The sequence below is a fragment of the Manacus candei genome, unplaced genomic scaffold (assembly GCF_025592945.1).
Source record: "Manacus candei isolate 608988 ecotype Guabito, Panama unplaced genomic scaffold, ASM2559294v1 h1tg000062l, whole genome shotgun sequence".
Lineage (NCBI taxonomy): Eukaryota > Metazoa > Chordata > Aves > Passeriformes > Pipridae > Manacus > Manacus candei.
Window position 1 is genome coordinate 3605236 of NW_026138110.1, and position 27820 is coordinate 3633055.

The 27820-nt window shown below is 53.2% G+C and overlaps 1 protein-coding gene across 17 annotated transcripts; it reads left to right on the forward strand.

Moving 5' to 3' along the window:
• The first annotated feature begins 3259 nt into the window (after nt 1-3259).
• LOC127478806 (uncharacterized) lies at nt 3260-27820 on the forward strand. 17 transcript variants are annotated; one of them, XR_007907351.1, is made up of 9 exons: nt 18825-20428; nt 20898-21160; nt 22674-22805; nt 23320-23431; nt 23753-23882; nt 25660-25797; nt 25889-26192; nt 26694-26818; nt 27140-27814. XR_007907351.1 is itself a non-coding variant. In XM_051804974.1 (7 exons), exons 3-7 carry the CDS (start codon nt 22742-22744, stop codon nt 25931-25933), a joined length of 489 nt encoding a protein of 162 aa, XP_051660934.1. In that variant the 5' UTR covers nt 18825-20428; nt 20898-21176; nt 22674-22741; the 3' UTR covers nt 25934-26684. The 17 variants fall into 17 exon arrangements, 11 of the variants coding, with proteins under 11 accessions (XP_051660932.1, XP_051660934.1, XP_051660923.1 ...); XR_007907352.1 differs by having other exon boundaries at nt 26707-26818; XR_007907353.1 differs by lacking the exon at nt 25660-25797 and having other exon boundaries at nt 26061-26192; nt 27140-27820.

The following is a 27820-nucleotide window of genomic DNA, read 5'->3' on the forward strand; positions in this document are numbered from 1 at the left end:
TCGTGTCATCTGCTCTGGAATGCTGGTGGCAATCTAGTCAGAAGAGGACCCCGTGCTTCACTAATTTTCCCTTTTTGTTGTTGGGGGTGACTTCTTCCCAGGCATGTTATTCTTGACCCCCCGGGGCAAACGGAGGTGTCAGCGTCAGGAGCCATCCTAACTGAGGCCCTGGGAGGTCAGTGCTTTTTGTGTGACTGGACGGTGAAGCTGTCTGTGGGAATGACCTGGCTATGGCTCAGTGTAGTCCTAATTAAGGTGTCTTTTACTCCGTGTTCCCAGGCTGCCTCTTTCCCTTCGGTCGCCGTGGGTGTGCCGGACGCCTCTGGCAGGACTAACCCTGTGGCTTTTCTGTCCAACGTGCTGTGCTGTGTGTGCCTGCAGGTAAGAAAAGCTGGGAGTGCAGTCCCTCTGCTTTGGTTGCTGTGTCTCTTTGGGAGTGATTTTGGAGGGGAATCCCAGAGCGATTTGGTTTGAAGGGGACCTTCAAAGGCCAGCCTGTCTTCCGTGGGCAGGGACACCTTCCACTGTCCCCGGTTGCTGCGAGTCCCGTCCAGCCTGGCCTGGAACACTTGCAGGGATGGGGCAGGCTCAGCTTCCCTGTGCAGTGTGCTCTGATATCTCTCCACTGGCATCCTGAAAAATTTTGTCAGCACGTTTTGTGTGACAATGGTAAGCGGGACCTGGGTGAAAATTGGGGTTCTCTGAGGTGCAGAGGGAAAGAATTCTCCTTTGAAGTCCAATGTAATTCAGTTTTGCACGAGTCTTGTCTGACTTATGTTTGAATTGCTTTCTATTCTAGGCAGTTCTTTTAAATTAAACTTTTGTGTCTCCCCCCCAGTATCTTGTACAAGACAAAGCTACCTTTCCTCGTGGGAACGGACTGGCCGGGCTTTGGCAATCTGGCCCCTCGAAAGACTAAGTGACCTCTTCCAACAGGGGAAGACTTTCTGGCAAGCGGTGCCAGGAAGAACTGGAGTTTCTGGAGAATAAAAGCTGGAAGCGTGCCCCTGAAAATCCCCAGCCCTGGGTGGTCAGTGGTCTGACTTGCACGGACCGGTGGCCTTGGCCAGGAGCGGTCCTGCGGGAAGCGCCTTTGCCCAGGCTGTAATTTTAATTTCCCTTGGATGCTTGGCAAAGCCCCTCTGGGTGAGCCCCAGTGCCTGGCAGGAGCAGAGCGGGCTTCCAGGGAGGTATTCACCTGGTCAGCGTCAGGAACCATCCTACCTGAGGCCTCGGTGAGTGCTTTTTGGACGACTGGACGGTGAAGCTGTCTGTGGGAATGACCTGGCTATGGCTCAGTGTAGTCCTAATTAAGGTGTCTTTTACTCCGTGTTCCCAGGCTGCCTCTTTCCCTTCGGTCGCCGTGGGTGTGCCGGACGCCTCTGGCAGGACTAACCCTGTGGCTTTTCTGTCCAGCGTGCTGTGCTGTGTGTGCCTGCAGGTAAGAAAAGCTGGGAGTGCAGTCCCTCTGCTTTGGTTGCTGTGTCTCTTTGGGAGTGATTTTGGAGGGGAATCCCAGAGCGATTTGGTTTGAAGGGGACCTTCAAAGGCCAGCCTGTCTTGCGTGGGCAGGGACACCTTCCACTGTCCCCGGTTGCTGCGAGTCCCGTCCAGCCTGGCCTGGAACACTTGCAGGGATGGGGCAGGCTCAGCTTCCCTGTGCAGTGTGCTCTGATAGCTCTCCACTGGCATCGTGAAAAATGTTGTCAGCGTGTTTTGTTGGACGACGGTAAGCAGGACCTGGGTGAAAAGGACATTCTCTGAGGTGCTGGGAGAAGGAGGACTCGTGCGGGCACCTCCAGAGACAGCGGGAACGGGAGCGTGCTGCGGAGGAGGGAAATTCCAGGGGGTGGGTGCCGAGAAATTTGTCCTTCCCTCGCCCTGTGCTCTGCACTTAGCAGTGGGTCAAGTGCAGAAGTTTCCTGGGGACCCTGGGAAATGATGCCGGGTCTGCCAAGAAAAGTGGGGCCAAAGGAGCAGGACCTGGGTCTGCCAGCGTGGGAGAAACAAGGGACGGGTCATCCTCTGCCTCCAGGAGGGAGGGCAGCAGGAAAGGCCACGGACTAAAGCACTGAAGTGCCGTTCCCCAGGGAGCCCCTGCCCAGACCTGAACTTGCTTCTGCACTTGCTGTCCCTTTCCCAGCGGAGCCGAAGCGTCGGGTGCGGCTGCCGGGGGGATGGAGCTGCCAAGGACAAGCTGGGAGGGTGTTTGCGAGGGAAGGGGGTAGAAGGAGCTCTTGATGTGCTTTGTTTACTTCTTCATCCCACAGAATTGCCACGAGAGGAAATACTTCAGAGGGGCTTCCCTCCAGATAAGGCCTGAAGATGCCAGGAGGTTTCAGCCGGGAGGAAAGGAGCTGTGGAAGAAAAGCAGCCTAAAAACAGCCAGTGGGGATCATCAGGTTTTCCAGCCAAGAAGAACAAGGAGAGAGATGAGGGAATCGGGTTCCAATTCCTAATGCTTTGGTGGGTGCAGGAATGATTTCTGTGTGTTTTCCAGTCCCTTTGGATTCCTGAGATGATTTTAAAATGATGGCTTTAGCAATCAACTAAATCGCAGATGTTGTTTTTGAGAGGAAATGATGCCAAAGAAATGCAGAGTTTTGGGTCAGTTTTGGGGATGATTTGGGTCAGTTTTTGGGGTCAGTTTGGGGTCATTGTTTGGGGTGATTTGGGTCAGCTTTTGGGATGATTGGGGTCAGTTTTGGGTCAGCTTTTGGGATGATTGGGGTCAGTTTTGGGTCAGCTTTTGGGATGATTGGGGTCAGGTTTTGGGGTCAGTTTTGGGTCAGCTTTTGGGGTGATTTGGGTCGGTTTTGGGTCAATTTTTGGGGAGCACTGGGTGTTACTGGGGGTTGTTGAGGAGCACTGGGTGTTACTGGGGTGTACTGGGGAGCACTGGGTGTTACTGAGGGTTGTTGGGGAGCACTGGGTGTTACTGGGGAGCACTGGGAGAGAAAATGAAAAATAAAGAGAATAAAAAATAAACGAAGTAAAGAAGGAAATATAAAAAAGAAAATTTAAAAAAAAAGGCAAAAAAACTAAAAAGGAAATAAAATGAAAATGAAATAAAAGAGAGAAAAAAAAAAAAGAAACCCCTTCTTGGGCACCCCGTTTCCTCTCCTCCCCCCCCCCGAACCGTAAATTGCGGGGTCATCACCCCTAAAATGTGAGAAGGGGACCCCGAAATGTGGGTGAGGGAACCCCAGGGAGCCGGAAAAGTGGAGGGGGAGCCGCAGTAAGAAAGCGAAGCCGGGCGGTCGGGCGGCGGGGTGGGGGGGTGGGGTGGGGGGGGCGCATGCGCAGTCGTTGGCAAGACGCCGGCGATCACGTGGTAAGTAAGGGCAGGCAGGAGAGGGACCGGCGACGCATGCGCAGTGGCTCTCGTGCCGGTGCAGCACTCCCTGCTCGAGTTAAGGGCCGGTTCCGGCGGCAGGGCGGGACTCGCGGCCTCCCGTCTGTCCCGGGGTGTGCGGGGGGGGAATAACGTGAATTTCTCCTGATTTTAATTCTCTTGGGCTCTTGTCCTCATTTTAATTTTTTTAAGGCTCTTGTCCTGATTTTAATTTTTTGAAGGCTCTTGTCCTGATTTTAATTTTTTGAAGGCTCTTCTCCTAAATTTAATTTTTTTAAGGCTCTTGTCCTGATTTTAATTCTCTTGGTTCAAACCATTTCCTAATAAGTCAGTTTTAATGAAGTGTTTTCCAGTCCCTTTGGATTCCTGAGATGATTTTAAAATGATGGCTTTAGCAATCAACTAAATCGCAGATGTTGTTTTTGAGAGGAAATGATGCCAAAGAAATGCAGAGAGAGAGCATGGAATCATCCTGGGATCCTGGAGTGGTTTGGGTTGGAAAGGATCTCAGGGATCATCTCCTTCCACCCCCTGCCACAGGCAGGGACACCTTCTAATAGACCTCCAGCCTGGCCTTGGCCACTTGCAGGGATGGGGCAGCCACAACTTCTCTGTGCCAGGCCACCTCCCCACCCTCCCAGGGAAGAATGTCTCCCTTCTGTGCAATCTTTCCCTTTCTTCTCTGCAGGAAGTGGGCTGGGACAAGGGAATTGGCTCCCACGAGGCCGAGGATCAGAGCGGGCTGTGCACAGGGGACAACTTCCACTTCCGAACGGGGAAGGGCCCCTTCGTGCCCACCCCTGGCAAACTGGGACAGAGTAACATCTGCCTGCAGCTGGCTGGAGTTCCCGTTGGCTCTGGGCTTTCAGCCCGCCGGGGCTGCGGCGGGAGCCGCGCGGAGGGAACGGGGGGCGGGGCCGCGCCGAGGGCCGGGGCCGGGCTGAGCGGGCGGGGCGGGGCCGCAGGGCCAGGCGGGCTGGGATTGGGCGGAGGCGCTCGAGTGCTGATTGGGCAGCGCTGCCGGCCCGCGGTATAAAGGGCCGGCGGGGCAGGTGGGGGCGGTTGTGTGTGGGGGCTGAGGGTGCGGCCCCGCTGCTGCCCGGGCTGCGGAGGGGAGAGCGCCTTGGCCGCTGGGTTTGTGCACCGGGGCAGCCGGGGGCGTTTAGGGGCGCCTTGTGCTGGGCGGCGGGGCCCGGGTAAGCCCCTTACCTGCCGGGTGCCCCCGGGGGGAGCCGTGGCATGGCTGTGGGTCCTGTGCTCTCTGGGTGTCTGAGGGTTTGCTTTGGGATCCCAAACCCTTTCCCCGTGCAGGGTTATGAGGCAAAGACTGCTTTAACTTGGTTTTTTGGTGCTGCGTTAATGCTTTTTGCTCGTTCTGTGTCCATTTGCAGCCTCGCTCGTGGTTTCCCCTGGTGTGGAGGCGAGTTGTGCTTCCTGCTGGGAGAGAGAACGGCCTTGGGAAGCTGCTCCATGAGCCACAGCTGTGCCGAGCCCGGCAGTCTGTCCAGGTAAGAGCAGGGCTTCTACTGCCCGTGAGGAGCTGGGTTTGCTGTTGGAAGATAGAATGTGCCTATGCCTTTAAATGCAAGGACAGGCAGAAGCTGGGAGGGACCCTGAGCAGGTTTGGTGGCACGACAGCAGTTTGAAAAGACCTTGACTGTGGGAGAAATGTCCAGGAAAACGATTCCTTTTTTGCAGGGAGGCAGTTTGTGAGGACAGGGGGGTTGCTGTGCTCTCTAGCAAAACTACTGACCTTGGGATGTCTAGGGTGGGAAGATGTTGGCCACGTGTGGGCTGGTGCAAAAGTGTGTGGGTGCCTGTGTGTGACAGCCGTGGGTGTGCAGGAAGGGGGGTTCTGGTGCCATTGGAGCTGCCAGGGAGCCAAAAGGGGCACGGTTGTCTGAAAAAGGCAAAAAGTCTCAGTCTCTGTTGACACGTGTACCAAAGGAGATGCAAATTTTCCCTTTCTCGTTGCAGACTTCGCAAAGCTCCCCAGGAAAGGAAGCTTTATATTCCTCCCCAGCTTTATGCTAAAGGTTTCCTTCCTCCTGTCTCAGCACCCTTTCTGCTGTTGGGAGAGCACGAGGTGGATGGAGAGGATCCCCAGGCATCTGCAGGCACAAGGGACTCATACAACTGCGATTTTCCTCCAGCCCTCGTGAAAGGGACTTCCAGGATACTCTTGGGAATGTACCAGCTCTCCTGCTGGAGCTTTTCTATGGAATATTTGAACACAAAGGGTAAAACTAAAGTCAGGTCTGTTCTGGAGTATGTTACACTTGTGCAAAACTCCGTTCTTCTGTTTATTTTCTGTTCTGGAAAGCACAGTCTGGGGTTCCTGGGCACTTCCTATTGAGTGATTCCATGAAAATAATTTTGTACTGAAAGGGGAAAGGAGCTGTCTGTGGGAGGTCAGGTGTCCATGATAAAAGCTTTATGCTTTTCAGTCAGATAAGCCTTAAAATATCTCACAGTGTATAGGAATGCCTGGCTTCTAAAAGTCACCAGCTGAGTCTTAGAGGCTCCTTTGAAGAGCTGTTTTCAGGCAGGCAAATTGCCCCCCAGGAGGGACTCTGTGCCTGCTCTCCCGTGGCTCCAAGGGATCTCTGGCCCTTCACGCCGGCACCGAGATTTTCTCGGGAAGGGCCTCAGATCCCCGGACCAGTCTGGGACACAGGCAAGATCCCCCTGCATTTTGGGACCAAATTGGCCCCCTGGAGGGACAGTGCTGTTGGTGCCCCCCGGGTTGGGGCACCCCGAGGACTCCAGCGCGCACCGAAAGGATTATTCGGGGAGATCCTCGGGGTGCCCGGCCCTGGGGAGCTCAAAGCAAGGTCCCTGCCATGGATTCAGGCATTGCTGAGAGTATCCCAGGGGTCCCTGTCCCTGCTAGACAGGGAGCTCTCTAATGGGCTGTAATTGGGTTCTAAAAGCGGTGCTCCAAGTGCCAAACAAGTGTGGGATTGGGATTAAGAAATGAGCAGTGAGGGTGCAATTGGCTGTTTTCTCTGGAATGTGACTGTGAGAGCTGCAGGAGTGCCAGGTGTGTGTTCCAGTCCCCAGCATTTGGTTTGCACATGTCCTGGTCAGACACAAGTACAATTTCCTCAGTCCTGAACACAGCAGAATGAGAATTATGGACTGGCAGTGTTAAGGTGATTGGTGTGACAGGGGTCAAACTGGGAAAACATTGGGGAATTCCTCAGTTTGTGTTTTTGCCAAACTCACCCAAACCTCTGCTAGGAAGTGATGGGCTGGAAAAGTTGAGGCAGAAATGGAATTGAAAACTGGGGCTCTTGACACTGTAATTGCTGAAACTAAATGTGTCCAAGCAGCAGCTCTTGTTGTGCAGGGAATAACTCCTGTCAGCAGCAAGGCCCTGACTGAAGTGGCAGCTGCAGTTGTTCCTGTGGTGTGGGCCAGTGGAGCTGCAGGAGAGTGGAAGAGGGCAGAACCTGTAGGTATTACCCCTGATGTGGGATCTCTATGGGTAAGGCCAACCCAGTATCCTTTAAAATCAGAATGCCAGACTGGATTGGTTGCAGGAACAGCTAAATTGGCTCCTCCTGGTTTGCTTGTAGGACGTGAACGCAAGAACCTGCCAAGAAAACCAGTGGACAAGATGATTGATTAGTGCAGGACCTGAGAGAAGCACCTTGAATGACAACCTGGAGGAGTTTCCAGTATTGGATTTAAAAGATGGCCTTTGCATCTCCTTGAGCAAGGAAAGCCAAGAAAGCTTTGCTTTTGCAGGAGAAAATGGGGCAAGCAGGCAGGAAGAAGAGAAGCCCCGTGACTCCTCCCTGAGCCCCAGACAGCCCATGAACTGCCTTGCTGGGAATGGTGGGACGGGCTGGACTCTGCATTGCTCCCTCGGGATGTGTGGTAAGACTGTTATGGCGACTTTTTGAATAGATGGTGCAAGGGCAGCCTTTAAGCAGCTGAAGCATTCCCTGAGGAGAGCTCTGGGTCTGCCAGATGTGTCAGAACTGTTGGAAGCATCTTTGGTGGGGAGGGCAAACAAAGGCCAAGGTGTGCAGTGACCCCCCTGAGAAGGGACTTTCAGTTAATGGCATCCCTGATGGTGAACTTTGTGGGCTGTTCCCCCTGTAGGGCAGGTGATAGTCCCAGCTCCAGTTATGGGAAAAATGGTTAAAAGGGAGCCCCAAAAGCTGGAAGTCCTCCTGGAGGCTCCTGGCAAAGAGAGTTTGCTGCGTTCCCCCTGACAGAAGGACAGTGATAGCTTTTGAGTGCTGGTAGATCCTTTTAATAGATAGCCTTGAGTGTGTCCTTGTTGCACCAGTAGGACTTATCAAAGTCCCCATATTCCAGGAGATAGACACATTAAAGTTTAAAATATTCTTCCTAATCCTTTGTTGGCTTGAGGCTCTCCCCTCAGGAACTGCAGGAACTCCTGGTGCCGCCTGGGCCGATGGATTGGACGCCCCAGCCCCTCCGTTCCTGCCCAGCCACTGGGGCCGTGTCCAGTGGTGGCACTGCCAGCCCTGCAGGTGAAGTGGGAAGGGCCTTTGCAGGTCTTGTGGGTCACATTTATAGCAGGTAAAGTTGCAGAAAAAGGACCTGGGGTCTGTTATTCTTGAGTTCAGAAAGCTCCTTTTGATTGGTGAGCAGGACAAAGTGGATCCTTAAGAGTTCCCATCCGTGTTTGTGTCTCAGCCTGTGTTAGGATTCAGGGCTGTAGCTGTTGTTGTCACTGAGGAGTCAAACTGTGCTTTAAATAATGAGACCCTGGCCTGATGGCCCAGTGTTAAGAAAAAAGGGGGAATGCTCTCTGAGTGTTGAGATGTAACAAGGGCTAATCCTTTTTGCAGTGGGATGGAGCCTGGAAAGTGCACAGAGCTGAGCCCAGGGATTGAAAGGGACCAAGCAAGGGAGGTGAAGAAAGAAGGAAGAAGGGAAGTGAGGCAGCAGGCAAGCAGCACCAAGTTGCTGTGTAAGCAGGTGAGTTGTGTTGAGGTTCCTCAGGCAGGCACTGAGGACTTGGAGGGCTCCAGACAGAGCAGACCTGGGAAGGCCCTCGGTGAAGCCCCTTGGAAACCTTCTAAGGGTAGTTGTGTATGGTGATAAGTGTTGGGAAATGTCCTGAATGTGGAACAGGAATGCAGGGAAGGAAAATGAGCCCTCCTGTAATGCTGACCCCTCCCATCAGCTGCAGTGGAGACACCTCCGTGTGCCCTTTGGGAGCGGATTGCCAGGACCCCCGTGGGGCTGGGATCATGGCAGGGTGTTGTAAGCAAGGAATGCCTGGCTTCTAAAAGTCACCAGCTGAGTCTTAGAGGCTCCTTTGAAGAGCTGTTTTCAGGCAGGCAAATTGCCCCCCAGGAGGGACTCTGTGCCTGCTCTCCCGTGGCTCCAAGGGATCTCTGGCCCTTCACGCCGGCACCGAGATTTTCTCGGGAAGGGCCTCAGATCTCCGGACCAGTCTGGGACACAGGCAAGATCCCCCTGCAGTTTAGGACCAAATTGGCCCCCTGGAGGGACAGTGCTGTTGGTGCCCCCCGGGTTGGGGCACCCCGAGGACTCCAGCGCGCACCGAAAGGATTATTCGGGGAGATCCTCGGGGTGCCCGGCCCTGGGGAGCTCAAAGCAAGGTCCCTGCCATGGATTCAGGCATTGCTGAGAGTATCCCAGGGGTCCCTGTCCCTGCTAGACAGGGAGCTCTCTAATGGGCTGTAATTGGGTTCTAAAAGCGGTGCTCCAAGTGCCAAACAAGTGTGGGATTGGGATTAAGAAATGAGCAGTGAGGGTGCAATTGGCTGTTTTCTCTGGAATGTGACTGTGAGAGCTGCAGGAGTGCCAGGTGTGTGTTCCAGTCCCCAGCATTTGGTTTGCACATGTCCTGCTCAGACACAGGTCCAACTTGCTCAGTCCTTAACCCAAGAGAGGGAGAATTATGGACTGGCAGTGTTAAGGTGATTGGTGTGACAGGGGTCAAACTGGGAAAACATTGGGGAATTCCTCAGTTGGTCTGCTTGCCAAACTAACCCAAACCTGTGCTAGGAAGAGATGGACTGGGGTCTCTGATCTCCTGGGCAGTTGTTTTGCATGACCCTGGGAGCCTCTGGGATTAGACTGGCCTGGGCAGACAGGGAGCAGTTTGTCCTGTGGAGCTGGGCTGGGTTTGTTGAGGATGCCTTGGGAGGCAGGGCTGGAGAGGCTCCTCTGTTGGCTGTAGTGGTGGAAGGTTTGTAGCAGCAGGGCTGGAGCCTTCGCCCTCCTGCTCCCCCCGTGAGCCCCGACGGGCCCGTGCCCTTGGCAATGGAGGGCCCCCCATTGCTGAGTCAGCGGTTCCGGGGGCCAGGAGGGATGGGATCAGGATGCCGAGCTCCGCCCAGGGCCAGGGCTGCCAGTGTTCAACCATGGAGGGAACTGAAAGCACAGTGAGATGGAGGCCAAGCTGCAGCACAGGGATGGGTGAGAAAAGACCCTAGTCCTCAGGTGGAGCTTTGAATTCCCTGGAAAAATGGATCCTGTCAGATGGATCAGGCCCTTGTGGGTGCTGGAGCAGAGGCCTCTCTCATTTTTGGTCACCCTGAAAGGTTGCAAGGACAGCAAGTTCTGACTGCAGGATGAGGTGGCAAACAAAGTGAAGTGGTCCAGAGAAAAGCTGAGGCTAAAATTGGCCCTGTGCCAGAGCAGCCTCGTGCAGTGCTTGTTGCTGTCCCTGAGTGTCCCATTGCAGTGGATATTTCCAAGGGTGCCTTGTGCTGGGGAGCACTGGGGCAGTTCCCTTTCCCTGGGCAGGGCAGGCAGGGCACGTTTCCCCCCTCGAGGGTGGCTCCACAGTCCCCCCCCTGTGCCCTGGGAGCGTGGCAGAACACCTGGACCCACTGTCCTTGCCAGAGAGGGCACAAGGGATGGTTGGATGGGGGAGGGAATGGCTCAGGGAGTACAAGCACCATTACAATGAGTAGGGCAGCACCTGGAAAGGAAGAAGGGGAGTTAATCCAGACAAAATCCAAGCACCTGCCCAACCTGTGATATTTTTAGGAACTCAGTGGTGCTGTGGTCCCCAGGAAGTATTGCCCAGGACTAGGCAGGAGACTTCAGGCTCTGTCACCCCCAGAGCAAGTGTCCAGGGGCAGGCAGTGGGGAGGCAGCTCTGTTGTTGAGGATGGGGTTATTTTCTCTGCTTTATTTTGTCTCCAGAGATGTTCTTCCCGTTAATCCAAACTGACTCCATCTCCTAACTCTCTGAAGAGGTTTTCTGCTTTTTGTAGGAGGGTAAGGTTTGGGTTCTAACTATAGAAGAGCCAACAAAATAAAGGCTTTGTGGCAAACAAATGGTGTCTCCCAAACTCTTTGTACTTCAAATAGATGCCTTTATTCTTAGTTTTTTCTTATTGGTATTCTCAAGGTACTTGATACCCTGTCTACAGTTATTTATTTTGGCTTCTCTTTTTTATTTGTTACAGAGTTGATGTGACTGACTTCTTTTTGAAATGCAGCAGTGCTCTCAAGGATATTTCCCCCCCACTCCTGGGCTTGTGCAGGGCTGTTGAGTCCGTGTGTGCCACTGTTCTTGTCCCAGGGGGACCGAGTGACATTTGGAACCAAACCTGGGGACTTGAACTCTAGGAATGTTTCTGTGTCTTTGAATTTTAAATTGCACATGAAGCAGAAATATGTTTGTGTTTTCCAGGTTATATTGTCATGAAAATAGAAATGCATCATTGGATCTTACTCCTCTGAGGGCAAACCACCAGACTGATCATTTCTTAGTCCATCAGACCCAGTGCCAGGAACTCAGAGGGGTGTTTGTGTGCAAATGTGCTGAGTGGTGGTGGCCCCCGTGAGACTGTGACCAGCTGGAAATGTGTGTGTGTGTGTGTGCAGAGCTGGGCTGGATCCCTTGGGATTTGGCTCCCAGATCCCCCCCAGCCTTCAGGAAAACCAGAGGCCACCGAACCCTGAGGGAAGGGAGTCCCATTTGCAGAAGGGTTTGTAGATTGGGGAAAAGCTCTCCAGCACAAAGCCTGTGTTCCAAACCCCTTCAGGCCAAAGTCAAGGAGCACAAACCCTGGAGTCATCAAGTTATGAAGTTTGGTTCAAACCATTTCCTAATAAGTCAGTTTTAATGAAGTGTTAAAAGGAGAACTTAAATAAGGGTAATTTCTGATGGAGAATAATGGGAAGAAGTGGTTTAAGTTCCCTAAACATGTTTTATATCAGTCCATGGTTATTTAATTGAGCATTGTTTGGAATTTTTCTTTTTGCATTCGTTCCTGGTGTGCTTTTCTCTATCTAAGGGATGTTTGGAGGCCTTTTTGATTGCTTGAAGGTTTTTAATGTCAGTGCTGGATTGGGGTGGACAGTCATTGTAACATGATTTAGAGTTGGATGCATTTTATTCTGTGTGCCCTGTTTGATGTCTCGTGTTCAGCGAGTGACTGGTCAGAGTTTGGCCCAAGCCTTTGTTTTTCAGGTGAAAAACCCGAAGGGGGAATTGTAGTTGCAGCTTTGCCCTTGAGCTGCAGCTGGAGCCTGGCCAAAGAACAAGGCAAAGCTCCCTGGGGAAGGAAGGGGGAGCCAGAGAAGAAAAGCAGCTGCAGCCAGAAAGGTGGGTTTGGACGGGAGAAGAGGGGCTGTGACCCAGCAAGGGGCTCTGGAGGGCTCTGGGGTCCCTGTAATGGCTCTGGGGTCCCTGTAATGGCTCTGGGGTCTCTATAGGGGCTCTGGGGTCTCTATAGGGGCTCTGGAGGGCTCTGGGGTCCCTATAATGGCTCTGGGGTCTCTGTAGGGACTCTGGGGTTTCTATCGTGGCTCTGGGGTCCCTATAATGGCTCTGGGGTCCCTGTAATGGCTCTGGGGTCCCTGTAATGGCTCTGGGGTCCCTCTCCTGGTTCTGGGGTCCCTCTCCTGGTTCTGGGGTCCCTCTCCTGGCTCGGGGTCCCTCTCCCTGCCGGCACAGGAGCTGCTGCCGCCCCAGCAAGAGGCAGAGGAGTCGCTGCCCAGAAGCAAGAACTCACTGAGAGCTGAACTGGGGCCGTGTGGGCAGGGCCAGAGGGGAGCAAAGGAAGGGATTTGTTGCTAAGAAAAGAAATAAAGTTTGGGTCATTTGTTGGGGAGATTTGTGTCAGTTTCTGATCATTTTTGGGGGTTATTTTTAGTGAGTTTCTGGTCATTTTTGGGGGAGATTTGGGTCAGTTTCTGGTCATTTTTCGGGATGATTTGGGCGAGTTTTGGGTTTATTTTTGTGGTAATTTTGGGTCAGTTTCTGGTCATTTTTTGGGGTGATTGGGCTGACTTTTGGGTCATTTTTTTGGGGAGATTTGGGTGAGTCTTGGTATCAGTGTTTTGGGATTTTGGGGTCAGTTTCTGGTCATATTTGGGGCTGATTTTGTATCATTTTGGGTCAGTTTTGGGGGGGGTTTTTTGCATTTTTAGGTCAGGTTTTGGGCCAATTTGGAGTTAGTTTTTGAGGTGATTTGGGCCAGTTTTGGGTCAGTTCTGGATCAATTTTTGGAGTGAATTGGATCAGTTTTTGTGTCACTTTTTGGGGAGATTTGGGTGAGTTCTGGGTCATTTTTGGGGAGATTTGAATCAGTTTCTGGTAGTTTTTTGGGGAGACTTGGGTGAGTTCTGGGTCTCTCCTGATTGTAATTCCTTCAGGCTCCTCTCCTGATTTTAATTTTTTTAGGCTCTTCTCCTCATTTTAATTTTTTAGACTCCTCTCCTGATTTTAATTTTTTTAGTCCCCTATCCTGATTTTAATTTTTTTAGTCCCCTCTCCTGATTGTTATTGTATTAGTCCCCTGTCCTGATTTTAATTTTTTCAGGCTCCTCTTCTGATTTTAATTTTTTTAGGCTCCTCTCCTGATTTTTATTGTATTAGTCCCGTGTCCTGATTTTAATTTTTTCAGGCTCCTCTCCTGTTTTTAATTTTTTTAGGCTCTTCTCCTGATTGTAATTTTTTTAGGCTCTTCTCTTGATTTTAATTCTCTTAGGTTCTTCTCCTGATTTTAATTCTCTTGGGCTCTCCTCCTGATTTTTATATTTTTAGACTCTTCTCCTGATTTTCATTTTTTTTAGGCTCTTCCCCTGATTTTCATTTTTTTTTTAGGCTCTTCTCCTGATTTTAATTCTCTTAGGAGAAGAGCCTAGAGAATTAAAACCAGGAGAAGAGCCTAATTACACAAGTAAATTTTCAAACCACCAGCAATCACAAGCCAATTATCCGATTTCCCAAAAGAACTACACGAACAAATACGGTTATAAAACAACAAAAAAAATGCCATAAGTAAAAAATCGCATAGCAACAGTGCCCCCTGGTGACAGAGAAAAGGAATTGCACATAAATTTGAGATGAAATACTGCCACCTGCTGACGGAAAACAGGAACTGCATTGAAAAAATTTTGAACAGCGCATGCGCAGTCGTTGGCAAAACGCCGGCGATCACGTGGTAAGTAAGGGCAGGCAGGAGAGGGACCGGCGACGCATGCGCAGTGGCTCTCGTGCCGGTGCAGCGCTCCCTGCTCGAGTTAAGGGCCGGTTTCGGCGGCAGGGCGGGACTCGCGGTCTCCCGTCTGTCCCGGGGTGTGTGTGGGGGGAATAACGTGAAGATTTCTTGGGGTGAAAGCGCAGAAATTAGCGAGGAGGGACGCTAATTTGGGTAAACTCGGTCACCGGAAGTAGTGAGCGACCGGAAGTCCTCCAAGGCCCCGGCCCGGAAGTCCGCCAAGCCCATAGCAAAGATGGCGCCGCCAGGACCGGAACGACCACACTAAAGATGGCGACCCCTGCCCGGAAGTTCGCCAAGCCCACAGTAAAGATGGCGCCGCCAGGACCGGAACGACCACACTAAAGATGGCGGCGAGAGGCTTCCGCCGCGACCCGGACCCCCACCCCGCGCCCGCAGCGCCGTCTCGCCGCGCTGCTTCCCGCTGCGGGGACAGGGCGGGCGCGGGCGGCAGGTTCGTGGGCGGCGGCAGGCACCGGCGCCGGCAGCCCCCGTCTCGGGGCCGCGGCGCGCGAGGACCGCATGGCGCGCACGTCGCGCCGCCCTCTCGCCCCGCTCCGCTCCCGCCCCTGCCCCCGCTTCTGCCCCCGCTTCTGCCCCGCTCGCTCCCGCCGTGCCCTGGAGATGCTATCGGGGCTGCGCCGCCGCCTTCCCCCCCCGGAAGCGACCCACGGCGGCAGATTCGACGGAGATCGACCCCGGGGTAAGCTGGGCGCGTCCAAAGGCGCCGCGGGTCTCGCCAAGGAGGGGAGGGGGGGGGGGAGGCGCGCGGCTGCAGTGCCGCTCCCGGCCGTGTCCGCCAGGCGGCGACTGTGAGGCAGGGCCCGGCGCTCGGCGGCGCTCTTGCAAGCGACGCCCCTGGCAAAGCGGCGCTGCTTGGGCACTGCCGGCCTTCCCCCGGAGTGCCCGGGCTGGCCCAGCACCTGGCCGAACCTCTTAGGGAAGAGGCAAGGAACAACTGCGCTTCTTCTGCCCTTTCTTTAGCCCGGGACTGGAACACAGACAAAATCAAGGGGCTCTTGGACCTGTGCAGGCTCCGAGCAGTTTTCAGCCTTCCTTAGCAGAGCATTCTCACCCTCCGAAAAGCTGAAAGGCTTTAACAGCTGGAGACGCGCCTGCAGCTGTGCAGATTAATGTAGTTTCTTTTAGGAAATGAAGGGGAAGTTTTCCTGTTGGGAGCCTAAATACCGAGTCTACTCTGCTTTTTCAATCAGGTGACGAAGCTTATGGAAGAAAAGAACAAAGGCCTCGAGGTGAGTACATTCTACCGAGTTCTGCTTTTCTGGCATCGGTTTGGGAAAATCACGTGAAATTCTAAAAAGCTTCTCTCCGTGTTTTCTAGTTGTTTTTTCAGCCTTGCTCTAAGTTTCATGTAGAAAAGGGCATAGAATTATTAGAACAGACAAACTAGACTTCCTCGGGAGAGATGGAAGAAAAGTCTGCTGATTCCAGTTCTGCTTTTCTTGTCTTCCCTTCGACTGTCGTTTTCTCTCCCCTGCTGTTCAAATAGGCTGCAGTTAATTGCTCTGCTGAAGAGTTTGCTGTCCTAAGTGTCTGTCAAATTGATGCCTTCAACTCAAGACAGCACCTGCTCCTTAGTTACAAAAAGTTCCTCACAGGAAATTTTCAGGCGTGCCCATAAATCTCCTCGCTGTTTGTTTGGGAGAACAGGCTTTTCTCGTCTGTAACAGAACAGTCGTGTCATCTGCTCTGGAATGCTGGTGGCAATCTAGTCAGAAGAGGACCCCGTGCTTCACTAATTTTCCCTTTTTGTTGTTGGGGGTGACTTCTTCCCAGGCATGTTATTCTTGACCCCCCGGGGCAAACGGAGGTGTCAGCGTCAGGAGCCATCCTAACTGAGGCCCTGGGAGGTCAGTGCTTTTTGTGTGACTGGACGGTGAAGCTGTCTGTGGGAATGACCTGGCTATGGCTCAGTGTAGTCCTAATTAAGGTGTCTTTTACTCCGTGTTCCCAGGCTGCCTCTTTCCCTTCGGTCGCCGTGGGTGTGCCGGACGCCTCTGGCAGGACTAACCCTGTGGCTTTTCTGTCCAACGTGCTGTGCTGTGTGTGCCTGCAGGTAAGAAAAGCTGGGAGTGCAGTCCCTCTGCTTTGGTTGCTGTGTCTCTTTGGGAGTGATTTTGGAGGGGAATGCCAGAGCGATTTGGTTTGAAGGGGACCTTCAAAGGCCAGCCTGTCTTCCGTGGGCAGGGACACCTTCCACTGTCCCCGGTTGCTGCGAGTCCCGTCCAGCCTGGCCTGGAACACTTGCAGGGATGGGGCAGGCTCAGCTTCCCTGTGCAGTGTGCTCTGATATCTCTCCACTGGCATCCTGAAAAATTTTGTCAGCACGTTTTGTGTGACAATGGTAAGCGGGACCTGGGTGAAAATTGGGGTTCTCTGAGGTGCAGAGGGAAAGAATTCTCCTTTGAAGTCCAATGTAATTCAGTTTTGCACGAGTCTTGTCTGACTTATGTTTGAATTGCTTTCTATTCTAGGCAGTTCTTTTAAATTAAACTTTTGTGTCTCCCCCCCAGTATCTTGTACAAGACAAAGCTACCTTTCCTCGTGGGAACGGACTGGCCGGGCTTTGGCAATCTGGCCCCTCGAAAGACTAAGTGACCTCTTCCAACAGGGGAAGACTTTCTGGCAAGCGGTGCCAGGAAGAACTGGAGTTTCTGGAGAATAAAAGCTGGAAGCGTGCCCCTGAAAATCCCCAGCCCTGGGTGGTCAGTGGTCTGACTTGCACGGACCGGTGGCCTTGGCCAGGAGCGGTCCTGCGGGAAGCGCCTTTGCCCAGGCTGTAATTTTAATTTCCCTTGGATGCTTGGCAAAGCCCCTCTGGGTGAGCCCCAGTGCCTGGCAGGAGCAGAGCGGGCTTCCAGGGAGGTATTCACCTGGTCAGCGTCAGGAACCATCCTACCTGAGGCCTCGGTGAGTGCTTTTTGGACGACTGGACGGTGAAGCTGTCTGTGGGAATGACCTGGCTATGGCTCAGTGTAGTCCTAATTAAGGTGTCTTTTACTCCGTGTTCCCAGGCTGCCTCTTTCCCTTCGGTCGCCGTGGGTGTGCCGGACGCCTCTGGCAGGACTAACCCTGTGGCTTTTCTGTCCAGCGTGCTGTGCTGTGTGTGCCTGCAGGTAAGAAAAGCTGGGAGTGCAGTCCCTCTGCTTTGGTTGCTGTGTCTCTTTGGGAGTGATTTTGGAGGGGAATCCCAGAGCGATTTGGTTTGAAGGGGACCTTCAAAGGCCAGCCTGTCTTGCGTGGGCAGGGACACCTTCCACTGTCCCCGGTTGCTGCGAGTCCCGTCCAGCCTGGCCTGGAACACTTGCAGGGATGGGGCAGGCTCAGCTTCCCTGTGCAGTGTGCTCTGATAGCTCTCCACTGGCATCGTGAAAAATGTTGTCAGCGTGTTTTGTTGGACGACGGTAAGCAGGACCTGGGTGAAAAGGACATTCTCTGAGGTGCTGGGAGAAGGAGGACTCGTGCGGGCACCTCCAGAGACAGCGGGAACGGGAGCGTGCTGCGGAGGAGGGAAATTCCAGGGGGTGGGTGCCGAGAAATTTGTCCTTCCCTCGCCCTGTGCTCTGCACTTAGCAGTGGGTCAAGTGCAGAAGTTTCCTGGGGACCCTGGGAAATGATGCCGGGTCTGCCAAGAAAAGTGGGGCCAAAGGAGCAGGACCTGGGTCTGCCAGCGTGGGAGAAACAAGGGACGGGTCATCCTCTGCCTCCAGGAGGGAGGGCAGCAGGAAAGGCCACGGACTAAAGCACTGAAGTGCCGTTCCCCAGGGAGCCCCTGCCCAGACCTGAACTTGCTTCTGCACTTGCTGTCCCTTTCCCAGCGGAGCCGAAGCGTCGGGTGCGGCTGCCGGGGGGATGGAGCTGCCAAGGACAAGCTGGGAGGGTGTTTGCGAGGGAAGGGGGTAGAAGGAGCTCTTGATGTGCTTTGTTTACTTCTTCATCCCACAGAATTGCCACGAGAGGAAATACTTCAGAGGGGCTTCCCTCCAGATAAGGCCTGAAGATGCCAGGAGGTTTCAGCCGGGAGGAAAGGAGCTGTGGAAGAAAAGCAGCCTAAAAACAGCCAGTGGGGATCATCAGGTTTTCCAGCCAAGAAGAACAAGGAGAGAGATGAGGGAATCGGGTTCCAATTCCTAATGCTTTGGTGGGTGCAGGAATGATTTCTGTGTGTTTTCCAGTCCCTTTGGATTCCTGAGATGATTTTAAAATGATGGCTTTAGCAATCAACTAAATCGCAGATGTTGTTTTTGAGAGGAAATGATGCCAAAGAAATGCAGAGTTTTGGGTCAGTTTTGGGGATGATTTGGGTCAGTTTTTGGGGTCAGTTTGGGGTCATTGTTTGGGGTGATTTGGGTCAGCTTTTGGGATGATTGGGGTCAGTTTTGGGTCAGCTTTTGGGATGATTGGGGTCAGTTTTGGGTCAGCTTTTGGGATGATTGGGGTCAGTTTTGGGTCAGCTTTTGGGATGATTGGGGTCAGGTTTTGGGGTCAGTTTTGGGTCAGCTTTTGGGGTGATTTGGGTCGGTTTTGGGTCAATTTTTGGGGAGCACTGGGTGTTACTGGGGGTTGTTGAGGAGCACTGGGTGTTACTGGGGTGTACTGGGGAGCACTGGGTGTTACTGAGGGTTGTTGGGGAGCACTGGGTGTTACTGGGGAGCACTGGGAGAGAAAATGAAAAATAAAGAGAATAAAAAATAAACGAAGTAAAGAAGGAAATATAAAAAAGAAAATTTAAAAAAAAAGGCAAAAAAACTAAAAAGGAAATAAAATGAAAATGAAATAAAAGAGAGAAAAAAAAAAAAGAAACCCCTTCTTGGGCACCCCGTTTCCTCTCCTCCCCCCCCCCGAACCGTAAATTGCGGGGTCATCACCCCTAAAATGTGAGAAGGGGACCCCGAAATGTGGGTGAGGGAACCCCAGGGAGCCGGAAAAGTGGAGGGGGAGCCGCAGTAAGAAAGCGAAGCCGGGCGGTCGGGCGGCGGGGTGGGGGGGTGGGGTGGGGGGGGCGCATGCGCAGTCGTTGGCAAGACGCCGGCGATCACGTGGTAAGTAAGGGCAGGCAGGAGAGGGACCGGCGACGCATGCGCAGTGGCTCTCGTGCCGGTGCAGCACTCCCTGCTCGAGTTAAGGGCCGGTTCCGGCGGCAGGGCGGGACTCGCGGCCTCCCGTCTGTCCCGGGGTGTGTGTGGGGGGAATAACGTGAATTTCTCCTGATTTTAATTCTCTTGGGCTCTTGTCCTCATTTTAATTTTTTTAAGGCTCTTGTCCTGATTTTAATTTTTTGAAGGCTCTTGTCCTGATTTTAATTTTTTGAAGGCTCTTCTCCTAAATTTAATTTTTTTAAGGCTCTTGTCCTGATTTTAATTCTCTTGGTTCAAACCATTTCCTAATAAGTCAGTTTTAATGAAGTGTTTTCCAGTCCCTTTGGATTCCTGAGATGATTTTAAAATGATGGCTTTAGCAATCAACTAAATCGCAGATGTTGTTTTTGAGAGGAAATGATGCCAAAGAAATGCAGAGAGAGAGCATGGAATCATCCTGGGATCCTGGAGTGGTTTGGGTTGGAAAGGATCTCAGGGATCATCTCCTTCCACCCCCTGCCACAGGCAGGGACACCTTCTAATAGACCTCCAGCCTGGCCTTGGCCACTTGCAGGGATGGGGCAGCCACAACTTCTCTGTGCCAGGCCACCTCCCCACCCTCCCAGGGAAGAATGTCTCCCTTCTGTGCAATCTTTCCCTTTCTTCTCTGCAGGAAGTGGGCTGGGACAAGGGAATTGGCTCCCACGAGGCCGAGGATCAGAGCGGGCTGTGCACAGGGGACAACTTCCACTTCCGAACGGGGAAGGGCCCCTTCGTGCCCACCCCTGGCAAACTGGGACAGAGTAACATCTGCCTGCAGCTGGCTGGAGTTCCCGTTGGCTCTGGGCTTTCAGCCCGCCGGGGCTGCGGCGGGAGCCGCGCGGAGGGAACGGGGGGCGGGGCCGCGCCGAGGGCCGGGGCCGGGCTGAGCGGGCGGGGCGGGGCCGCAGGGCCAGGCGGGCTGGGATTGGGCGGAGGCGCTCGAGTGCTGATTGGGCAGCGCTGCCGGCCCGCGGTATAAAGGGCCGGCGGGGCAGGTGGGGGCGGTTGTGTGTGGGGGCTGAGGGTGCGGCCCCGCTGCTGCCCGGGCTGCGGAGGGGAGAGCGCCTTGGCCGCTGGGTTTGTGCACCGGGGCAGCCGGGGGCGTTTAGGGGCGCCTTGTGCTGGGCGGCGGGGCCCGGGTAAGCCCCTTACCTGCCGGGTGCCCCCGGGGGGAGCCGTGGCATGGCTGTGGGTCCTGTGCTCTCTGGGTGTCTGAGGGTTTGCTTTGGGATCCCAAACCCTTTCCCCGTGCAGGGTTATGAGGCAAAGACTGCTTTAACTTGGTTTTTTGGTGCTGCGTTAATGCTTTTTGCTCGTTCTGTGTCCATTTGCAGCCTCGCTCGTGGTTTCCCCTGGTGTGGAGGCGAGTTGTGCTTCCTGCTGGGAGAGAGAACGGCCTTGGGAAGCTGCTCCATGAGCCACAGCTGTGCCGAGCCCGGCAGTCTGTCCAGGTAAGAGCAGGGCTTCTACTGCCCGTGAGGAGCTGGGTTTGCTGTTGGAAGATAGAATGTGCCTATGCCTTTAAATGCAAGGACAGGCAGAAGCTGGGAGGGACCCTGAGCAGGTTTGGTGGCACGACAGCAGTTTGAAAAGACCTTGACTGTGGGAGAAATGTCCAGGAAAACGATTCCTTTTTTGCAGGGAGGCAGTTTGTGAGGACAGGGGGGTTGCTGTGCTCTCTAGCAAAACTACTGACCTTGGGATGTCTAGGGTGGGAAGATGTTGGCCACGTGTGGGCTGGTGCAAAAGTGTGTGGGTGCCTGTGTGTGACAGCCGTGGGTGTGCAGGAAGGGGGGTTCTGGTGCCATTGGAGCTGCCAGGGAGCCAAAAGGGGCACGGTTGTCTGAAAAAGGCAAAAAGTCTCAGTCTCTGTTGACACGTGTACCAAAGGAGATGCAAATTTTCCCTTTCTCGTTGCAGACTTCGCAAAGCTCCCCAGGAAAGGAAGCTTTATATTCCTCCCCAGCTTTATGCTAAAGGTTTCCTTCCTCCTGTCTCAGCACCCTTTCTGCTGTTGGGAGAGCACGAGGTGGATGGAGAGGATCCCCAGGCATCTGCAGGCACAAGGGACTCATACAACTGCGATTTTCCTCCAGCCCTCGTGAAAGGGACTTCCAGGATACTCTTGGGAATGTACCAGCTCTCCTGCTGGAGCTTTTCTATGGAATATTTGAACACAAAGGGTAAAACTAAAGTCAGGTCTGTTCTGGAGTATGTTACACTTGTGCAAAACTCCGTTCTTCTGTTTATTTTCTGTTCTGGAAAGCACAGTCTGGGGTTCCTGGGCACTTCCTATTGAGTGATTCCATGAAAATAATTTTGTACTGAAAGGGGAAAGGAGCTGTCTGTGGGAGGTCAGGTGTCCATGATAAAAGCTTTATGCTTTTCAGTCAGATAAGCCTTAAAATATCTCACAGTGTATAGGAATGCCTGGCTTCTAAAAGTCACCAGCTGAGTCTTAGAGGCTCCTTTGAAGAGCTGTTTTCAGGCAGGCAAATTGCCCCCCAGGAGGGACTCTGTGCCTGCTCTCCCGTGGCTCCAAGGGATCTCTGGCCCTTCACGCCGGCACCGAGATTTTCTCGGGAAGGGCCTCAGATCCCCGGACCAGTCTGGGACACAGGCAAGATCCCCCTGCATTTTGGGACCAAATTGGCCCCCTGGAGGGACAGTGCTGTTGGTGCCCCCCGGGTTGGGGCACCCCGAGGACTCCAGCGCGCACCGAAAGGATTATTCGGGGAGATCCTCGGGGTACCCGGCCCTGGGGAGCTCAAAGCAAGGTCCCTGCCATGGATTCAGGCATTGCTGAGAGTATCCCAGGGGTCCCTGTCCCTGCTAGACAGGGAGCTCTCTAATGGGCTGTAATTGGGTTCTAAAAGCGGTGCTCCAAGTGCCAAAGAAGTGTGGGATTGGGATTAAGAAATGAGCAGTGAGGGTGCAATTGGCTGTTTTCTCTGGAATGTGACTGTGAGAGCTGCAGGAGTGCCAGGTGTGTGTTCCAGTCCCCAGCATTTGGTTTGCACATGTCCTGGTCAGACACAAGTACAATTTCCTCAGTCCTGAACACAGCAGAATGAGAATTATGGACTGGCAGTGTTAAGGTGATTGGTGTGACAGGGGTCAAACTGGGAAAACATTGGGGAATTTCTCAGTTTGTGTTTTTGCCAAACTCACCCAAACCTCTGCTAGGAAGTGATGGGCTGGAAAAGTTGAGGCAGAAATGGAATTGAAAATTGGGGCTCTTGACACTGTAATTGCTGAAACTAAATGTGTCCAAGCAGCAGCTCTTGTTGTGCAGGGAATAACTCCTGTCAGCAGCAAGGCCCTGACTGAAGTGGCAGCTGCAGTTGTTCCTGTGGTGTGGGCCAGTGGAGCTGCAGGAGAGTGGAAGAGGGCAGAACCTGTAGGTATTACCCCTGATGTGGGATCTCTATGGGTAAGGCCAACCCAGTATCCTTTAAAATCAGAATGCCAGACTGGATTGGTTGCAGGAACAGCTAAATTGGCTCCTCCTGGTTTGCTTGTAGGACGTGAACGCAAGAACCTGCCAAGAAAACCAGTGGACAAGATGATTGATTAGTGCAGGACCTGAGAGAAGCACCTTGAATGACAACCTGGAGGAGTTTCCAGTATTGGATTTAAAAGATGGCCTTTGCATCTCCTTGAGCAAGGAAAGCCAAGAAAGCTTTGCTTTTGCAGGAGAAAATGGGGCAAGCAGGCAGGAAGAAGAGAAGCCCCGTGACTCCTCCCTGAGCCCCAGACAGCCCATGAACTGCCTTGCTGGGAATGGTGGGACGGGCTGGACTCTGCATTGCTCCCTCGGGATGTGTGGTAAGACTGTTATGGCGACTTTTTGAATAGATGGTGCAAGGGCAGCCTTTAAGCAGCTGAAGCATTCCCTGAGGAGAGCTCTGGGTCTGCCAGATGTGTCAGAACTGTTGGAAGCATCTTTGGTGGGGAGGGCAAACAAAGGCCAAGGTGTGCAGTGACCCCCCTGAGAAGGGACATTCAGTTAATGGCATCCCTGATGGTGAACTTTGTGGGCTGTTCCCCCTGTAGGGCAGGTGATAGTCCCAGCTCCAGTTATGGGAAAAATGGTTAAAAGGGAGCCCCAAAAGCTGGAAGTCCTCCTGGAGGCTCCTGGCAAAGAGAGTTTGCTGCGTTCCCCCTGACAGAAGGACAGTGATAGCTTTTGAGTGCTGGTAGATCCTTTTAATAGATAGCCTTGAGCGTGTCCTTGTTGCACCAGTAGGACTTATCAAAGTCCCCATATTCCAGGAGATAGACACATTGAAGTTTAAAATATTCTTCCTAATCCTTTGTTGGCTTGAGGCTCTCCCCTCAGGAACTGCAGGAACTCCTGGTGCCGCCTGGGCCGATGGATTGGACGCCCCAGCCCCTCCGTTCCTGCCCAGCCACTGGGGCCGTGTCCAGTGGTGGCACTGCCAGCCCTGCAGGTGAAGTGGGAAGGGCCTTTGCAGGTCTTGTGGGTCACATTTATAGCAGGTAAAGTTGCAGTAAAAGGACCTGGGGTCTGTTATTCTTGAGTTCAGAAAGCTCCTTTTGATTGGTGAGCAGGACAAAGTGGATCCTTAAGAGTTCCCATCCGTGTTTGTGTCTCAGCCTGTGTTAGGATTCAGGGCTGTAGCTGTTGTTGTCACTGAGGAGTCAAACTGTGCTTTAAATAATGAGACCCTGGCCTGATGGCCCAGTGTCAAGGCAAAAGGTGGAATGCTCTCTGAGTGTTGAGATGTAACAAGGGCTAATCCTTTTTGCAGTGGGATGGAGCCTGGAAAGTGCACAGAGCTGAGCCCAGGGATTGAAAGGGACCAAGCAAGGGAGGTGAAGAAAGAAGGAAGAAGGGAAGTGAGGCAGCAGGCAAGCAGCACCAAGTTGCTGTGTAAGCAGGTGAGTTGTGTTGAGGTTCCTCAGGCAGGCACTGAGGACTTGGAGGGCTCCAGACAGAGCAGACCTGGGAAGGCCCTCGGTGAAGCCCCTCAGAAACCTGAAGCCCCTGGGCCTTTTGGGGAGCCTGAGCTATTGCAGCCCTGGGGATGGCTTTGGTTTCCTTCTCTCCTCAGAGTAAAACTCTGTGGGGGAATCTGTGATCTCCCTGACTTTTGTGTCATAACTGAAACTTGGAAGGAAGTTGACCTTGTGTAGTTTCCCAACTGACTTGGCCGGGTTGAACCAGCAGTGCCAGATTGTTGTAGTGTGCAGGGTGTTGTTTGTGTCTGAGCAGTTTGGGGTTGATTTGCCAAGGGGAGCCATGGAATGTTATGGTGTTTTTGTCCCAATATTTGGAGGCAGTGCCCTGGATGAGTTGATTTCTGCCTCACTCCCTGATATCTGAGTTAGGAGATGTACCAAGAACTGGTAGTTTTTGCAGTGGGATGTTCCCTAGAAAGTGCATGGAGCTGAGCCAAGGAACTTAAAGGGACTGAGCAAGCAAAGTCAAGAAAGAATGAAGAAGGGAACTGAGGCAGCAGCCAAGCAGCACCAAGCTCCTCTACAACCAGGTGAGTTGTCTTGAAGTTGATAAGGTGGTCACTGAGAACTTTGGGGTCTGCAGGCACAGGTGACCACCAGAGACCCCCAATGGAGCCCCTCAGAGAACTTATAAGGGTTTGTGTAGATGGGAACAGGTGTTGGGAGTGTCCTGAATGTGCAACAGGAATGCAGGGAAGGAAAATGAACCCTCCTGTCATGCTGACCCCTCCCATCAGCTGCAGTGGAGACCCCTCCGTGTGCCCTTTGGGAGCGGATTGCCAGGACCCCCGTGGGGCTGGGATCATGGCAGGGTGTTGTAAGCAAGGAATGCCTGGCTTCTAATAGTCACCAGCTGAGTCTTAGAGGCTCCTTTGAAGAGCTGAGTTCAGGCAGGCAAATTGCCCCCCAGGAGGGACTCTGTGCCTGCTCTCCCGTGGCTCCAAGGGATCTCTGGCCCTTCACGCCGGCACCGAGATTTTCTCGGGAAGGGCCTCAGATCTCCGGACCAGTCTGGGACACAGGCAAGATCCCCCTGCATTTTGGGACCAAATTGGCCCCTGGAGGGACAGTGCTGTTGGTGCCCCCCGGGTTGGGGCACCCCGAGGACTCCAGCGCGCACCGAAAGGATTATTCGGGGAGATCCTCGGGGTGCCCGGCCCTGGGGAGCTCAAAGCAAGGTCCCTGCCATGGATTCAGGCATTGCTGAGAGTATCCCAGGGGTCCCTGTCCCTGCTAGACAGGGAGCTCTCTAATGGGCTGTAATTGGGTTCTAAAAGTGGTGCTCCAAGTGCCAAAGAAGTGTGGGATTGGGATTAAGAAATGAGCAGTGAGGGTGCAATTGGCTGTTTTCTCTGGAATGTGACTGTGAGAGCTGCAGGAGTGCCAGGTGTGTGTTCCAGTCCCCAGCATTTGGTTTGCACATGTCCTGGTCAGACACAAGTACAATTTCCTCAGTCCTGAACACAGCAGAATGAGAATTATGGACTGGCAGTGTTAAGGTGATTGGTGTGACAGGGGTCAAACTGGGAAAACATTGGGGAATTCCTCAGTTTGTGTTTTTGCCAAACTCACCCAAACCTCTGCTAGGAAGTGATGGGCTGGAAAAGTTGAGGCAGAAATGGAATTGAAAACTGGGGCTCTTGACACTGTAATTGCTGAAACTAAATGTGTCCAAGCAGCAGCTCTTGTTGTGCAGGGAATAACTCCTGTCAGCAGCAAGGCCCTGACTGAAGTGGCAGCTGCAGTTGTTCCTGTGGTGTGGGCCAGTGGAGCTGCAGGAGAGTGGAAGAGGGCAGAACCTGTAGGTATTACCCCTGATGTGGGATCTCTATGGGTAAGGCCAACCCAGTATCCTTTAAAATCAGAATGCCAGACTGGATTGGTTGCAGGAACAGCTAAATTGGCTCCTCCTGGTTTGCTTGTAGGACGTGAATGCAAGAACCTGCCAAGAAAACCAGTGGACAAGATGATTGATTAGTGCAGGACCTGAGAGAAGCACCTTGAATGACAACCTGGAGGAGTTTCCAGTATTGGATTTAAAAGATGGCCTTTGCATCTCCTTGAGCAAGGAAAGCCAAGAAAGCTTTGCTTTTGCAGGAGAAAATGGGGCAAGCAGGCAGGAAGAAGAGAAGCCCCGTGACTCCTCCCTGAGCCCCAGACAGCCCATGAACTGCCTTGCTGGGAATGGTGGGACGGGCTGGACTCTGCATTGCTCCCTCGGGATGTGTGGTAAGACTGTTATGGCGACTTTTTGAATAGATGGTGCAAGGGCAGCCTTTAAGCAGCTGAAGCATTCCCTGAGGAGAGCTCTGGGTCTGCCAGATGTGTCAGAACTGTTGGAAGCATCTTTGGTGGGGAGGGCAAACAAAGGCCAAGGTGTGCAGTGACCCCCCTGAGAAGGGACTTTCAGTTAATGGCATCCCTGATGGTGAACTTTGTGGGCTGTTCCCCCTGTAGGGCAGGTGATAGTCCCAGCTCCAGTTATGGGAAAAATGGTTAAAAGGGAGCCCCAAAAGCTGGAAGTCCTCCTGGAGGCTCCTGGCAAAGAGAGTTTGCTGCGTTCCCCCTGACAGAAGGACAGTGATAGCTTTTGAGTGCTGGTAGATCCTTTTAATAGATAGCCTTGAGTGTGTCCTTGTTGCACCAGTAGGACTTATCAAAGTCCCCATATTCCAGGAGATAGACACATTGAAGTTTAAAATATTCTTCCTAATCCTTTGTTGGCTTGAGGCTCTCCCCTCAGGAACTGCAGGAACTCCTGGTGCCGCCTGGGCCGATGGATTGGACGCCCCAGCCCCTCCGTTCCTGCCCAGCCACTGGGGCCGTGTCCAGTGGTGGCACTGCCAGCCCTGCAGGTGAAGTGGGAAGGGCCTTTGCAGGTCTTGTGGGTCACATTTATAGCAGGTAAAGTTGCAGAAAAAGGACCTGGGGTCTGTTATTCTTGAGTTCAGAAAGCTCCTTTTGATTGGTGAGCAGGACAAAGTGGATCCTTAAGAGTTCCCATCCGTGTTTGTGTCTCAGCCTGTGTTAGGATTCAGGGCTGTAGCTGTTGTTGTCACTGAGGAGTCAAACTGTGCTTTAAATAATGAGACCCTGGCCTGATGGCCCAGTGTTAAGAAAAAAGGGGGAATGCTCTCTGAGTGTTGAGATGTAACAAGGGCTAATCCTTTTTGCAGTGGGATGGAGCCTGGAAAGTGCACAGAGCTGAGCCCAGGGATTGAAAGGGACCAAGCAAGGGAGGTGAAGAAAGAAGGAAGAAGGGAAGTGAGGCAGCAGGCAAGCAGCACCAAGTTGCTGTGTAAGCAGGTGAGTTGTGTTGAGGTTCCTCAGGCAGGCACTGAGGACTTGGAGGGCTCCAGACAGAGCAGACCTGGGAAGGCCCTCGGTGAAGCCCCTTGGAAACCTTCTAAGGGTAGTTGTGTATGGTGATAAGTGTTGGGAAATGTCCTGAATGTGGAACAGGAATGCAGGGAAGGAAAATGAGCCCTCCTGTAATGCTGACCCCTCCCATCAGCTGCAGTGGAGACCCCTCCGTGTGCCCTTTGGGAGCGGATTGCCAGGACCCCCGTGGGGCTGGGATCATGGCAGGGTGTTGTAAGCAAGGAATGCCTGGCTTCTAAAAGTCACCAGCTGAGTCTTAGAGGCTCCTTTGAAGAGCTGTTTTCAGGCAGGCAAATTGCCCCCCAGGAGGGACTCTGTGCCTGCTCTCCCGTGGCTCCAAGGGATCTCTGGCCCTTCACGCCGGCACCGAGATTTTCTCGGGAAGGGCCTCAGATCTCCGGACCAGTCTGGGACACAGGCAAGATCCCCCTGCAGTTTAGGACCAAATTGGCCCCCTGGAGGGACAGTGCTGTTGG

Bases quoted from the DNA above. Each gene is read 5' to 3' on its own strand.
- LOC127478806 (XM_051804963.1), top strand. From the start codon at position 20,160: ATGGCTGTGGGTCCTGTGCTCTCTGGGTGTCTGAGGGTTTGCTTTGGG. The intron at 20,429-20,897 runs GTAAGAGCAGGG...TTCTCGTTGCAG, and splicing joins GAGCCCGGCAGTCTGTCCAG to ACTTCGCAAAGCTCCCCAGG. The intron at 21,161-22,673 runs GTAAAACTAAAG...TTGCTTTTGCAG, and splicing joins GGAATATTTGAACACAAAGG to GAGAAAATGGGGCAAGCAGG.